General features: G+C 41.0%; 1 protein-coding gene across 2 annotated transcripts in view; it reads right to left on the bottom strand.

Annotated features, from left to right (window-relative positions):
- Positions 1 to 968: 968 nt before the first annotated feature.
- The window catches only part of tmem168b (transmembrane protein 168b), a 57,725-nt gene continuing 45,521 nt past the window's right edge, over positions 969 to 13,172 (bottom strand). For both annotated transcript variants that reach the window (XM_067999562.1, XM_067999563.1), the window contains one exon: positions 969 to 3,008. In XM_067999562.1, coding sequence (XP_067855663.1) covers positions 2,461 to 3,008 — 548 coding nt within the window. In that variant the 3' untranslated portion in view covers positions 969 to 2,460. The remainder of the gene's footprint in view (positions 3,009 to 13,172) is intronic.

The raw sequence follows: 13,172 nt of genomic DNA, 5'->3' as shown, positions 1-13,172 counted from the left end.
GTTTGTCCTCCTTAATATACACTCAAGAGTGGAGAATCATGGGTTAATGCCCCAAGAGTGAAGGACCGTGGATTAACGTCCCAAGACTGTAAGATCATGAGTTAATGCCCCAAGAATGGAGGGTCGTGGGTTTATGCCCAAAGAGTGGAGGAATGTGGATTAACAACCCAAGACTGGAGGATCATGGGTTAATGCCCCAAGAGTGGAGGGTCGTGGGTTTATGCCCCAAGATCTTCCAAGTGTTGAGTTGCCACTCTCATCTGTGCTGCGGCGGTTAAGCACTTCCCTTCAGGAAGAAAAAGATAATTGGAGAAATTATTGAAGTATTTTCCCAAGTTGCTGTCTTAAGAGCAAAATGTCTACTAGAAGCTTCCCTGACTTCATACATCTAATATGTGGAGACCTCAAGAGTGACTTTTAACCTGACACACAAAAAATCCACGTAGGAGTGATGAGGTGGTATAATTTTCCTTTGTATCTCAGGGCTTTGGAGGGAGTGGGGCCAGAATATCAGTTGAGGCACCCACTGCAGATTGAGTGAGAATATGGTCATGCTCTGTGATGAGTCCTACAGTTTCAAAGTACACTGGCAATCAGTGTTAATGATAAAAAATGAACAGCTGCCACGTGGGTGGTGTCAGTGGAGCTATATCATGTGTGAGCGACTTCCTTCAGGAGAGGAAGGGTAGGGGAGAAAAATCATTAAGAATGAAGAATGTACAAGAAACTCTTCTAGTCATTTACAATGAGATGCAGTGAAGAATACAGCTTTACTGCCAAAACATCATCACTCCCATCCTCCAGATCTAACCCTTCAACACTGGAAACTCAGGTGCACTATATAACTAGCTCCGAAGTAGCATATTATAACAAGACCGTAGTGTACTGTAGATGTAGGCAGATCCATAAACAAAATGTTCAACTAAAGTGATTTGATGTTTACAGCAAACGGTTGAAGCAAATATGGTGTTTATTGGTTGATTTTATAAGGAACGATAGAACAATGAAATTAAAAGCGTGTGATAGCGCTGTAACAGAACCATATCCAAATAACAAAAATAAATTCTCAAACAGTAAAATAATGTACATGCCAGGCATCAAAATGCATATAAAATAAATGTGACAAAACAATATAGCATAAGATAAATCAAAGTAATTCATCACAAAAGAATAATACATTTAAGCCATTCAGATACATCCCCTTTTGATTTATGAATGAATATATTATAAGTAATTACATGCAAATAAAGATCAATTAGAAACAGATTTTAGAAAATGACTGGAAATAAAATTTTTGATGTACATTTGATATGAACAAAACACCAAATAGCAGGTGGCTTTAAAAAAATACCTCCTCATCACTTTCATACACAATGCATAGTCACGTAGAACATAACGTTTTGATATTGAACTCAGTAACAATAATGTGGTATTGCATGTGGAATTAAGCAAATCCCTACAGTTTGTGGTTGCAGCAAATAATTAAATTCTGGCAACTAGTGGGATTCTTTACAATATCTTTCTTAAAAACAAATATAGCACAATAGGCCTTAAACTGAATAGTCACAATTTTACTGCACTCTCAACTATTGAATAAATTGCTTTGTTGGATGACATCATTAGGCAAAAAGACCATCACAATCTTGAGCAAAAGGCCAATGCCAATGATGAACATTGTATATTAGCAAAATTTACAAAATATCAGTTATCAGACTTTCCAACAGATGAGCTACAGGCAGAAGTTATTTTCACTGCAATTAAGGTTGGTGATGTATTATAGTTTCTCTTGGTCTTGTATTAACAGTACTGTTGATTGTAATTGTAATCCTCAGGTTATTTTTCCATCTGGTGATACTATCCAAAGAAGGTGGTCAATTGAGAGCAAGATGGAATATAAAATTAGACAATCAAATTTGAGGAATATTCTGCAGACTAAGCTTTGGAACATTGGTTTTAAACTAGGGATGTAAATAACAATTAAAATTTTATAAAGCATGTTTTCTGAAGAATTTACTTTAAAGCTTGGCATGTTCAACATTTGGTCACCACACTTCCTCTTTCCTGCTCTAGTGGGTAATGACGACATTTTAAACCAATGTTCATTATTTTCCATTCTAATTGCTGTCAAAGCATTACTTGTGTTAGTGGGTTTGAACTCTCAGTGCACTATAATGGTTGCCATCTTAATACAGTAACTCCTTGTATACTCTTTGTATATTAATAGAATTTAATAGAAATATTGCAGTATGTAATAGCACATATATACAAATAAAAACTGGTGTTAAGCCTTGATGAACCCTGAAATCTGTTGAGTTTAAGAAATGCAAGCTTGGGATAAACCAGTAACTTTTCAGCAACTGTAACCCATTAGTTTTTACAAACCTTTACATCAAAATCTTTGGAAGGATGCTTGTAAGTGCAATACAAAGTCCTAAGTATTTGACACGTGACGACAATGTCTCATGATTTCACAAGTTTAAACCCTTGTCCTGTGTCCAGGACTGTGGGTGGGAACCATCTCATCTTCAACCTTTTGAAACATCTAAAGCAAACATTACACATCCAAAAAAGGTTCAGCCCACCACACCAGTCTGCCAAGTGTATCAGGGGATAAGTGATGCGAGGAAAGTAAATCATCCAATGCTTGGCAACATCACTTCCTGTTGGTAAATGAAGAGTGTAATCACTCCAGGATTTAGATATACCATAAGCAGCCATCACTGTTCTTCCTTTGTCTGACCAGCTAATGTTGTTGTCAAGGTTGCAGTTATATTCTACCCAGTCTTTAGTAAAGTCACCCAACTGTGGAAGGTCTGCTTCCTCAATATTAACTTCTTTGGCCAGTTCCGCACCTTGTATTGCAACAAAGATTTCACTGACTCTTCTTACATCTTTAATCCACGGAAGAGCATTCTCACAGTCCAAAACAATTATCAGACGGGAGCAGAAGTCAGCATTCTTCTCTTTCCACCACTCCAAGATTGTCTCTAGCCTTAAGGTTTCTCCTCCTGATAAAAACAACCAGAAGAGTAAGCTTAGCTGGTGCTCAGAAACTGCAGGTTCAACTATTCCTGCTACAACTTTAGATATACTATCCCAATGCTAATCAAAACATTCTACTTGTAATTAGCAATCCAAATGGAAGCTGCAATTCCCTGGGTAAGGGGTTGTAGTTGTTCAATCTATTGTTACAAGTGGCCATGGTCCTGCTTCACCTGACAAAATCATTGGATATAAAAGTTTTAAGCAATTGACAATGATTTTAAGTTTGGCATCAGGTTGCAGTGAGTAAATTCTAATTTTTGACATAAAATAATAGATTTCTAAAATATTTTAGAGTTGCAGTAAAGTCTTTGGATGATATTAACACAAGTGTATACTCATAGTTTGGTTAATTCCAGTTACAGATATTTTGTTTGCCTGTTACATAGAACAGCTGTATCAACTCACACGGCCTTTAGTATTAGCCAAAGTGCAAAATACAGTAGAATTTGTCAACAGTGAACAAATGTATACATGATAACAAGTTGTAATGATGCACCAATACTTTACTGATATTTGTTGAGTCTTAAATTTTTCAAGCTTTGCAGCAGTACATTCTGTGTCGGCCAGCAGAGCAGTTCAGAACCTCTGTTTTTCCAGTATGAAAACCCAGCCCAATAATGAGCATTTATTAATTCAAGTGCTTTCAGTTTTAGCACACATATTGATTTGTATCTGAAAAGGTGAAATGATAGCAAAAATCCTGAGCCGAGCTGGAGGTTAAAGTAATAACCTGTTTTGGAAAAATAGGAGCGATTTCTCAGATACTTGGGGACTCAAGCTCAGAGTGAAATAATTAGTAATTCCAAGGAAAAACACTTGATACTTTCAATACATTTTTCTCCCCCCAAAAAATCCTACACTTCTCATGGATCCTTGCATGCAACAGTTTAGTTGAAAAATTAACATTTACTATTATGCTTCAAGGTATACATTTGTTGTACAGCAAACAGTATAAATACCATTGAATGATAACATTTCATAGCTTCTTCAGATCTGGCGACGTGTCAAGTACTGTACTCCAAGGATTAAACTAGAGGTTTTAATGAGGCATAATATAAGGAACAGGTTGTATCTGACCAATTTACTGGAGCTCTTTAAGGAGGTTACAGATCTGGTGGATAAGGCGGAGGCAGTGGATTTCAGGAAGGCATTTGACACTGTCTCACACAACAGACTGACTCACAAGACGCATGCCCATAGGATAGATGGAAAAGCATTCATTTGGATTGATGTGTGGCTAACCTGACAGCAAAAGATGGTGATATATGGGAGTTTTAGAGCGGAAACCGGTAGCCAGTGGTGTCCCATAGTGGTCGGCTTTGGGGCCGCTTTTGTTTATACATTTTTATAAATGACTTGGAAGTCAGAATATTATCCAAGGTGTCTCAGTTTGTAGATGACTTCAAATTGGGTAGTGGTCAATAATGAAAACCAATGCACAATAAACCAAAGGAATCTGGACAGACTAGTTCAATGGGTAGAGAGGAGGTTGTTGGAGTTCAACCTGAATAAATGCAGTCATGAGAATAGGTAGAAGCAGCAAGAATGTGGAGTATATATTAAATGTCAATGTGTTGAGGTAACAAAGCAGGAAAGAAATCTGGGGGCTTTAGTGAATAGTTAGTTAAAACCGTTAGTTCAATGTCCATGGGTAGTGAAGAAAACAAATAAAACGTTTTGATATGCAGCTAAGAGTATAGGTCTAAAGAGATAATGTTGAAGTTGTATCTGGCCTTGGTGAGATTGTGTCTGGAGTAGTGTGTTCAGTTTTACCTCCGTATTACAGGAAAGATGTATAATTATTGGAGGGAGCCTAGAGGATGGTTCTGAGGCCGATTATTGAACTTAGCGGGCTGCATCAGGAGGAAGGATTGTCCACCCTGGAAATTTACTCTCCAGAGGACAGGACGATTTGACAGAGGTCTTTAAGATTTCACATGTATGGAGATTTTGGATTCAGTCAAATTCTTTTGCTGGGTACAGGATTTGCTGAGTAGAGGACAACGGTTAAAGTTAGGGGTGTAAAACAGAAAGTATAAAATTTAGGCAACAATTGTTAGTAAGAAGGAGGCAGAATTTTGGAACAGATTACCAGTGGGGATGGTGGAACAGAAAGGAAAAGACTATTGATCCATGTAGTTTTCTCTTCCAAGCCACCCATCAGTTTTCTTATCAAGACTGTGGAGCTAATAACTCTATCCCCTTTCCTGTGCCCAAGAAAAGAACTTTCCTAGATCTAAATTCTCCACACATTTTTAAAAAGTCCATCAAATTCTCATCATCCTCATCTTTTCTACAGAGTAAAGTCCCAGGGTAGAATATCTTTCCTCATGGTAGGTTTTACGAAAGGACTGGATGAATTCCAATTAGCAAAGGGGATACAGGGCCATATGTTCCAGAACTACAGTAAGGAAACTGATAGTCTGCTTTTCCAAACGACCTAACTGGTTGAATAGTCTTCTCCTGCCCAAAACATTATTTACGTTACTATATTACAGTATGTTGCTCAGCCAGAAGCAATGCCCACTATTGTAGACAATGAAGCCTCAAGCACCAATCTACAGGAGTTGTAATTTATACTGCTGCTGCACTCTATACTGTGAATGCAGAGCTGAGTGATTGACGTGCAAGATTAAGGATTCCTTTATAGACTGCCAAACTCAATTTACCTGCAGCTTTTTAAGAGCCCTATTGAAAAACAGAAAGCTCACATAGGAGTAAATCTCAGAATCAAGGGATGAAATATAGTGCCATTATTTTACTTTTCTTCCTTTGCAGGTGTCACTAATGTGCTGATTACAGCCCAGAATCTCTCAACAATTGTTAATCCTTGTCTATGAGCATCTCACAGGAATACAGATTTTACACAGGTCAATCCCAGCATTAGTTTTTTACATTTGATACAGAAAGATTCATTGCTTTGTGAATCAAACATTTTGATAGGGTAGATAGAGAGAAACTTTTTCTGCTGGTGGGGGAGTCTAGGACAAGGGGATATAACCTTAAAATAAGAGCCACGCCATTCAGGAGAGAAGTGGTAGAAGTGTGGAACTCTCTCCCACAAAAAGCAGTAGATGCTAGCTCTATTGATAATTTTAAATCTGAGATCGATAGATGTTTGCTAGCCAAGGGTATTAAGGGATACAGAGCCAAGGCGGGTGGATGGAGTTAGGATACATATCAGCCACGATCTCAATGAATGGTGGAACAGGCTCGAGGGGCTGAATGGCCTATTCCTGTTCCTATGTTTGTATATTTGTGCTACAGACTTTAAACTTCACCTCTGGGTGAAGAAACTGCAACAGTGGTACAAGTACACAAGCTGCATCTTACTGGAACTGACCACCGCTGTCAAAGTTTCGACATGTTAACACAACAGAAGATGCAAGCACCATGATGGAAAAGCTAGGCCACTTCATATCTTGAAAGAGCATTTTGTGACACAATGGGGTGTTATAGCATTAACTGAGGCAAGTTATTTTAAGTGATGGTTAACTCTGGGAATTAACTGACAAGCTACCGGTAGGGAGCCGAAGCTTAAGCTACAGAAAGGGTTGTCTGAAATCACTCTTACTCCTCACTGAATCAACTCACCCTCCCCACAAGAAAAAAAAAATCAATATAAAATTTCAAATGAAATGTTGTGTTGAAGTAGCAGTTACTTTCTCATTTACCTGGCAGTCTGTCAATACTGTTGACCTTTGTGTCATTTCTATTTGCTTCAGATTCAAGTTTACATTGTTTTGTGCAATTTAACTACATTGAACAGACAGTTGTAATCTTTCATTATGTATCTATAAACTTTCTGAAACAGATTATGAGCAATACATTTATATTAAAATTCTAGTGATGAGCTGTAACTGCTTACACATGTTAATAAGGTTACTGCTGGAACTATAAGAAATTAAAAATGTAACTTTTAACCAAGTGTTAAAGAAACATATTTGTTTCCACATAACAAACAATGAGCTACCAGTCTTTCACAGTCTCTGATAATAAATGGGATGAATTACAGTAATAAGTGACTGCTATGTTTCAATTCATTTTTTAAAAATTTCAAGATTCAAGTCACGTGAACATGACTTGAATGCTCCATTTGTCTATTTTAAGAAAAAAAGGTTGCAATTTAAAATCAACCATAATGTTGTTAAATTCTCATTTTTATGCATAACTTTGGTTATATCATCTTTCATGTGCTCTAGGATTTTTATATTCCAAGTACATCTGGGCTGCTAATACAATGAGCAGGGAGCATCTTTAGTTAATGTTTCCCTAAGGATATTATTTTAAAAATGTCAAGAGTGCAACTGTTATGTTGCAGTAAGGCGTAATTCCCTTTATACTTGCTGTTTTCAGCTAACAGCTGCAGGCTAGCATGTCATGGTAACCTTTACAAAAATTGAAAAAAAAAGCCCTTCTAAAAGGTCATATGGAAGGGATTGCAGAAGCTACTTGTGTGCCCATCTGCCGTGCATCATCTTCAAAAACTGCAGATCTCCGTATTCCTAAAAAGTTTCACCACACATTAAATAGGTTCATCTATTTGTCTCAGAATATAATAGATTTTATTGTTTAAAGCTTCATAATTAATGTGGCGCACCGCTATCACAAAACAACTCTTATCATGGAGTGGTATGACACAAGATCTCATCCAGGATTCTACACATGCCGAGCTTCATTTTTCTGCTGGACCATCAAGAGGAAGTGTTCAATTGGGAGGAGCTATTTCTATATGGGGAGGAAGAGAAAAACCTGAGGCCAAGTCAAGCAACTCTAGTAATTACAGAGCGACATCAGGGAAAAATCTATGAACAGCTCGATTCAACTGTTCTGAAAGGAATGGTGGTCATGCAACAGGTTTTCAGGGAAAGTAAAATATTAAAACCCATGTGAAAATAAAAGGCTTAACAATAGCTATGTGCTTTCAAATCTAACCTCTGTCATTAGCCAATTTGCTTAGTTTGGGTGTTTTAATTTGCACAACAAAAACACAGGCATAACAAAACTATCAAAAGTTTAGTTAATCTATCCACTGAAATGAATGGAGAAAAGCAAGTTATTTTTAGCATGTTAAAGCATTTTAGCTATCACCATTATGCCAGAGGTACATTCTAGGCTGCATAATTGCTGTTTCCTTATCATACAACATTATTTGTACTCAGTTTTAATTCAGTAAGCAGATTTAGCATTCTCTGCTACTAATGTGTTGTGCAATCTTATGACCAAATTTCTTTGCAAGATATTATGGGAAGTGATGGTGATGGGCAACTTAAAACTATAAAGCTTTCCCTCAAGTCAGATAAGCTTGGATTAGCTTTTCATTTATAGTTGTAGCTATTAATCAGTATTTATATCTGTAAATTGGTTTGTTACATCTTATTGTGCAAGTACAATTCTAGGTAAAAGGCTGGCTGGCTGGCACTACTACAGTACAATTCCTGAATCAGAGAGCTTTGGAAAAATATGCAATTTCCTCACTTATTTCTTTTAATACTCTGGGATGGAGGCCATTAGGTCCTGAAGATTTGCCTATCTTAAGTTGCATTATTTTCTCCTTCACCATTTTTGTACTTATATTAAATCCACTAAGTTACTCTCATTGATTTATTTTTAGGTTCCCTTGTACCGCTGGTATTTTGTTCTCTTTCTCTACTGTGAATATCATCTAAATGACACTTCAGCTCAGTAAGGAAGGAGTGCTACTATGCCAGAGCTACATTCTTTTGGACAGGAAGCTAAACCGAGGCCCATCCACACTGTGCAAATAGATATGAGAGTTCATGGCACTATTTGAAGAACGGGGAAGTTATCCTGGTGTCCTGGCCAACAATTTATCCTTCAACCAACACCACCAAAATAGATTAACTGGTCATCTCATTGCTGTTTGTGGGACCTTGCTGTCCACAATTTGGCTGTCATGATTCCCTACATAATAAGAGTAACACACTTCAAAAGTAATTCATTGGCAGTGAAGCACTTTGAAATGTTCTGAGGATGTCAAAGGTGCTTTATAAATACAAGTTGTTTCTTTAATTAGAATGATTTGATAATTCAAATAATTTTTAGCACTAAATTCCTACTTATTGCTAAATTCAAAAAGCATCTCTGAATTGTCAGTAGACTGTATTTCATAATATTTGCTAAAACGGACTTATTGTAAAGGGCGTTGTTCTAAAACACGAAGAAGTCAAAATTCCACAGAGGTTCTACCAGTCTCCTGCCTTAACTCCTACAGAACACCCAGGAAAATAGTAGACACCGCACTCTGCCAGGTCTTTGCCGTTTCTGGGAGATTCGCCTTTGCCTTGTAATAGACAGAATTTCAATCCACCCCTTACAAGGCAAATGACAGCCAGAGGGCAGAGCCAGAGGCAAGGACTTCCTCCCTGGGAGATCCCACTCCTCACGCTGGAAGGAGACCTGGCACAATAGCGGCAGCCAGTATGCCTGGTGAGTGGAGACACTCCAGCTTCCACAAAGGCATATGTGGGCCCCACCAATAGGGTTGCCAGGCAAGTGGTATAGACCCCTTAAGAATTTTAAATTGTTTCAATAAAAAGCTGCAGATCAGCTAGGGAGGGAGAGGGAAAGGGTCTGGGGACTCCACTCCCACGGGCAAGTGGGCACCTGAGATGTACCCGCTTGAACAAAGCAAATTAGGTGCCCTCCCCAGTGACCCTGCGAATTCTGGCATGGTCAGTGCTGGAGGGCACCATTGGGTCTGATCCCTGCGTAAACGCCAAAATTACAACTCAAGGAATATCAGAGGCCAATTCACTCAGTGTACACATTTTTTTTAGCGGGATAATATGAAGAGTTTTTTAGCAAGATGAAGCAGTTAGAATCCTATTTATTTTGTGCAAGATGGATTCTCCCACTACTGAACTGAAACTAAAATCACAAGGTCTTATATCAAGTAGTTAGATATAAGGGGCATGGTTTTAGCTCGGAACTGGGAACCCAACACATACGTAGATATTCGCGTGGGCAACCCACAAGTCAAGTGAGTGTATCATAATCTGCAATCGCAGCTCAAATGAAGGTAAGTATTTGTGCTTCTAGGTTTCCCACATGCCAGACAGCCAACTTGGGAGGGAAAGGAGCTACGGATTGGAGAGGGAGGAGGGAGGGAGAGATTATGGGCTGTGAAATAAATCGGGTGGGGATCAGGTGGGCCTTGGAGGTCGGTTGGGTTGGGGGGGGGGGGGGGGGGGGGGCGGGGGGGAGTTCACCATCGGGGGTAGGGGGGTTGGCCGATCGCGGGGCTCTGATCATGCCAGGTGAGGTTGTTGGGCCTGGATGAAGCACTCCTGCACGTCCAGGGCCACAAGCAGTGCAATAAAGGCACTCACCTCATGGTCTGGCACTTCTTACCTGCGTTCATCTGACGTGAATCAGAAGCGACGGGAAATGTGATCGGATATGGTTAAATTTGTTTGACATTTCTAATGCACAAAAAATTAAGTGCCTCAACTATTGCAATGTTGCAATTACTAGTCCTGTAACATAACCACTATGTTACCGTACGGAGTCATGAGCTCAAATCCCGCCACGGCAGCTGAGGAATTTAGATTCAATTAATTAAATAAAATCTGGAATAAAAAAAATTAGTATCAGTACTGGTGGCCACGAAACTACTGGATTGTTGTAAAAACCCATCTGGTTCACTAATTCCTTTAGGGAAGGAAACCTGCCGTCCTTACCCGGTCTGGCCTATATGTGACTCCAGACCCACAGCAATGTGGTTGATTCTTAATTGCCTTCTGAAATGGCCTAGCAAGCCACTCAGTTGTACAATCTCGCTACAGAAACTCACAATAAGAATAAAACTGGACGGACCACCCGGCATCGGACCACAAGGCACCGGACATGACAAAGGCAAACCAAGCCCTGTTGACCCTGCAAAGTCCTCCTCACTAACATCTGGGGTCTTGTGCCAAAATTGGGAGAGCTGTTCCACAGACTAGTCAAGCAACAGCCTGTTATAGCCATACTCACAGAATCATACCTTTCAGCCAACATCCCAGACTCTTCCATCACCATTCCTGGGTATGTCCTGTCCCACCAGCAAGACAGACCCACTAGAGGTGGCGGTACAGTGGTATACAGTCAGGAAGGAGTGGCCGTGGGAGGCCTCAATATTGACTCCGGACCCCATGAAATTTCATGGCATCAGGTCAAACATGGGCAAGGAAACCTTCTGCTGATTACCACCTACCGCCCTCCCTCAGCTGATGAATCAGTCCTCCTCCATATTAAGCACCACTTGGAGGAAGCACTGAGGGTAGCAAGGGCACAGAATGTACTCTGGGTGGGGGACTTCAACGTCCATCACCAAGAGTGGCTCGGAAGCACCACTACGGACCGAGCTGGCCGAGTCCTGAAGGACATAGCTGCTAGACTGGGCCTGCGGCAGGTGGTGAGCGAACCAACACGAGGGAAAAACCTACTTGACCTTGTCTTCACCAATCTACCTGTCCCAGATGCGTCTGTGTCAGTATTGGCAGGAGTGACCACTGCACAGTCCTTGTGGAGACGAAGTCCCGTCTTCACACTGAGGACAACATCTAACGGGTTGTGTGCCACTACCACCATGCTAAATGGGATAGATTCAGAACAGATCTAGCAACTTAAAACTAGGCATCCATGAGGCGCTGTGGGCCATCAGCAACAGCAGAACTGTATTCCAGCACAATCTGTAACCTCATGGCCCGGCATATTTCTCGCTCTACCATTACCAACAAGCCAGGGGATCAACCCTGGTTCAATGAGGAGTGTAAAACAGCATGCCAGAAGCAGCACCAGGTGTACCTAAAAATGAGGTGCCAACCTGGTGAAGCTACACTACAACACAGGACTACAAGCATGCTAAACAGTGGAAGCAACATGCTAGAGACAGAGCTAAGTGATTCCACAACCAACAGATCAGATCAAAACTCTGCAGTCTTGTCACATCCAGTTGTGAATGGTGGTGGACAATTAAACAACTAACGGGAGGAGGAGGCTCCGTGAACATCCCCATCCTCAATGATGGCAGAGTCCAGCATGTGAGTGCAAAAGACAAGGCTGAAGCATTTGCAACCATCTTCAGCCAGAAGTGCCAAGTGGATGATCCATCACGGCCTCCTCCCGATATCCCCACCATCAGAGACCAGAGGCCAGTCTTCAGCCATTTCGATTCACTCCACGTGATATCAAGAAATTGCTGAGTGCACTGGATACAGCAAAGGCTATGGGCCCCGACAACATCCCAGCTGTAGTGCGGAAGACTTGTGCTCCAGAACCAGCCGCGCCTCCAGCCAAGCTGTTCCAGCACAGCTACAACAGTGGCATCTACCCGACAATGTGGAAAATTGCCCAGGTATGTCCTGGCCACAAAAAGCAGGACAAATCCAGACCGGCCGATTACCGCCCCATCAGTCTACTCTTACTCATCAGCAAAGTTGATGGAAGGTGTCGTCGACAGTGCTATCAAGCGGCACTTACTCACCAATAACCTGCTCACCGATGCTCAGTTTGGGTTCTGCCAGGACCACTTGGCTCCAGACCTCATTACAGCCTTGGTCCAAACATGGACAAAAGAGCTGAATTCCAGAGGTGAGGTGAGAGTGACTGCCCTTGACATCAAGGCAGCATTTGACCGAGTGTGGCACCAAGAAGCCCTAGTAAAATTGAAGTCAATGGGAATCGGGGGAAAACTCTCCAGTGGCTGGAGTCATACCGAGCACAAAGTAGGATGGAAGTGGTTGTTGGAAGCCAATCATCTCAGCCTAAGGACATTGCTGCAGGAGTTCCTCAGGGCAGTGTCCTAGGCCCAACCATCTTCAGCTGCTTCATCAGTGACCTTCCCTCCATCATAAGGTCAGAAATGGGGATGTTTGCTGATGATTGCACAGTGTTCAGTTCCATTCGCAACCCCTCAGATAATAAAGCAGCCCGTGCCCACATGCAGCAAGACCTGGACAACATCCAGGCTTGGGCTCATAAGTGGCAAGTAACATTCGCGCCAGGCAATGACCATCTCCAACAAGAGAGAGTCTAACCACCTCCCCTTGACATTCAACGGCATTACCATCGCCGAATCCCCCACCATCAACATCCTGGGGGTCACCATTGACCAAAAACTT

This window comes from Heptranchias perlo, chromosome 18 (assembly GCF_035084215.1).
Source record: "Heptranchias perlo isolate sHepPer1 chromosome 18, sHepPer1.hap1, whole genome shotgun sequence".
Lineage (NCBI taxonomy): Eukaryota > Metazoa > Chordata > Chondrichthyes > Hexanchiformes > Hexanchidae > Heptranchias > Heptranchias perlo.
The sequence above is the reverse complement of the archived record's forward strand: the minus strand, read 5'-3'. Positions and strand labels throughout refer to the sequence as shown.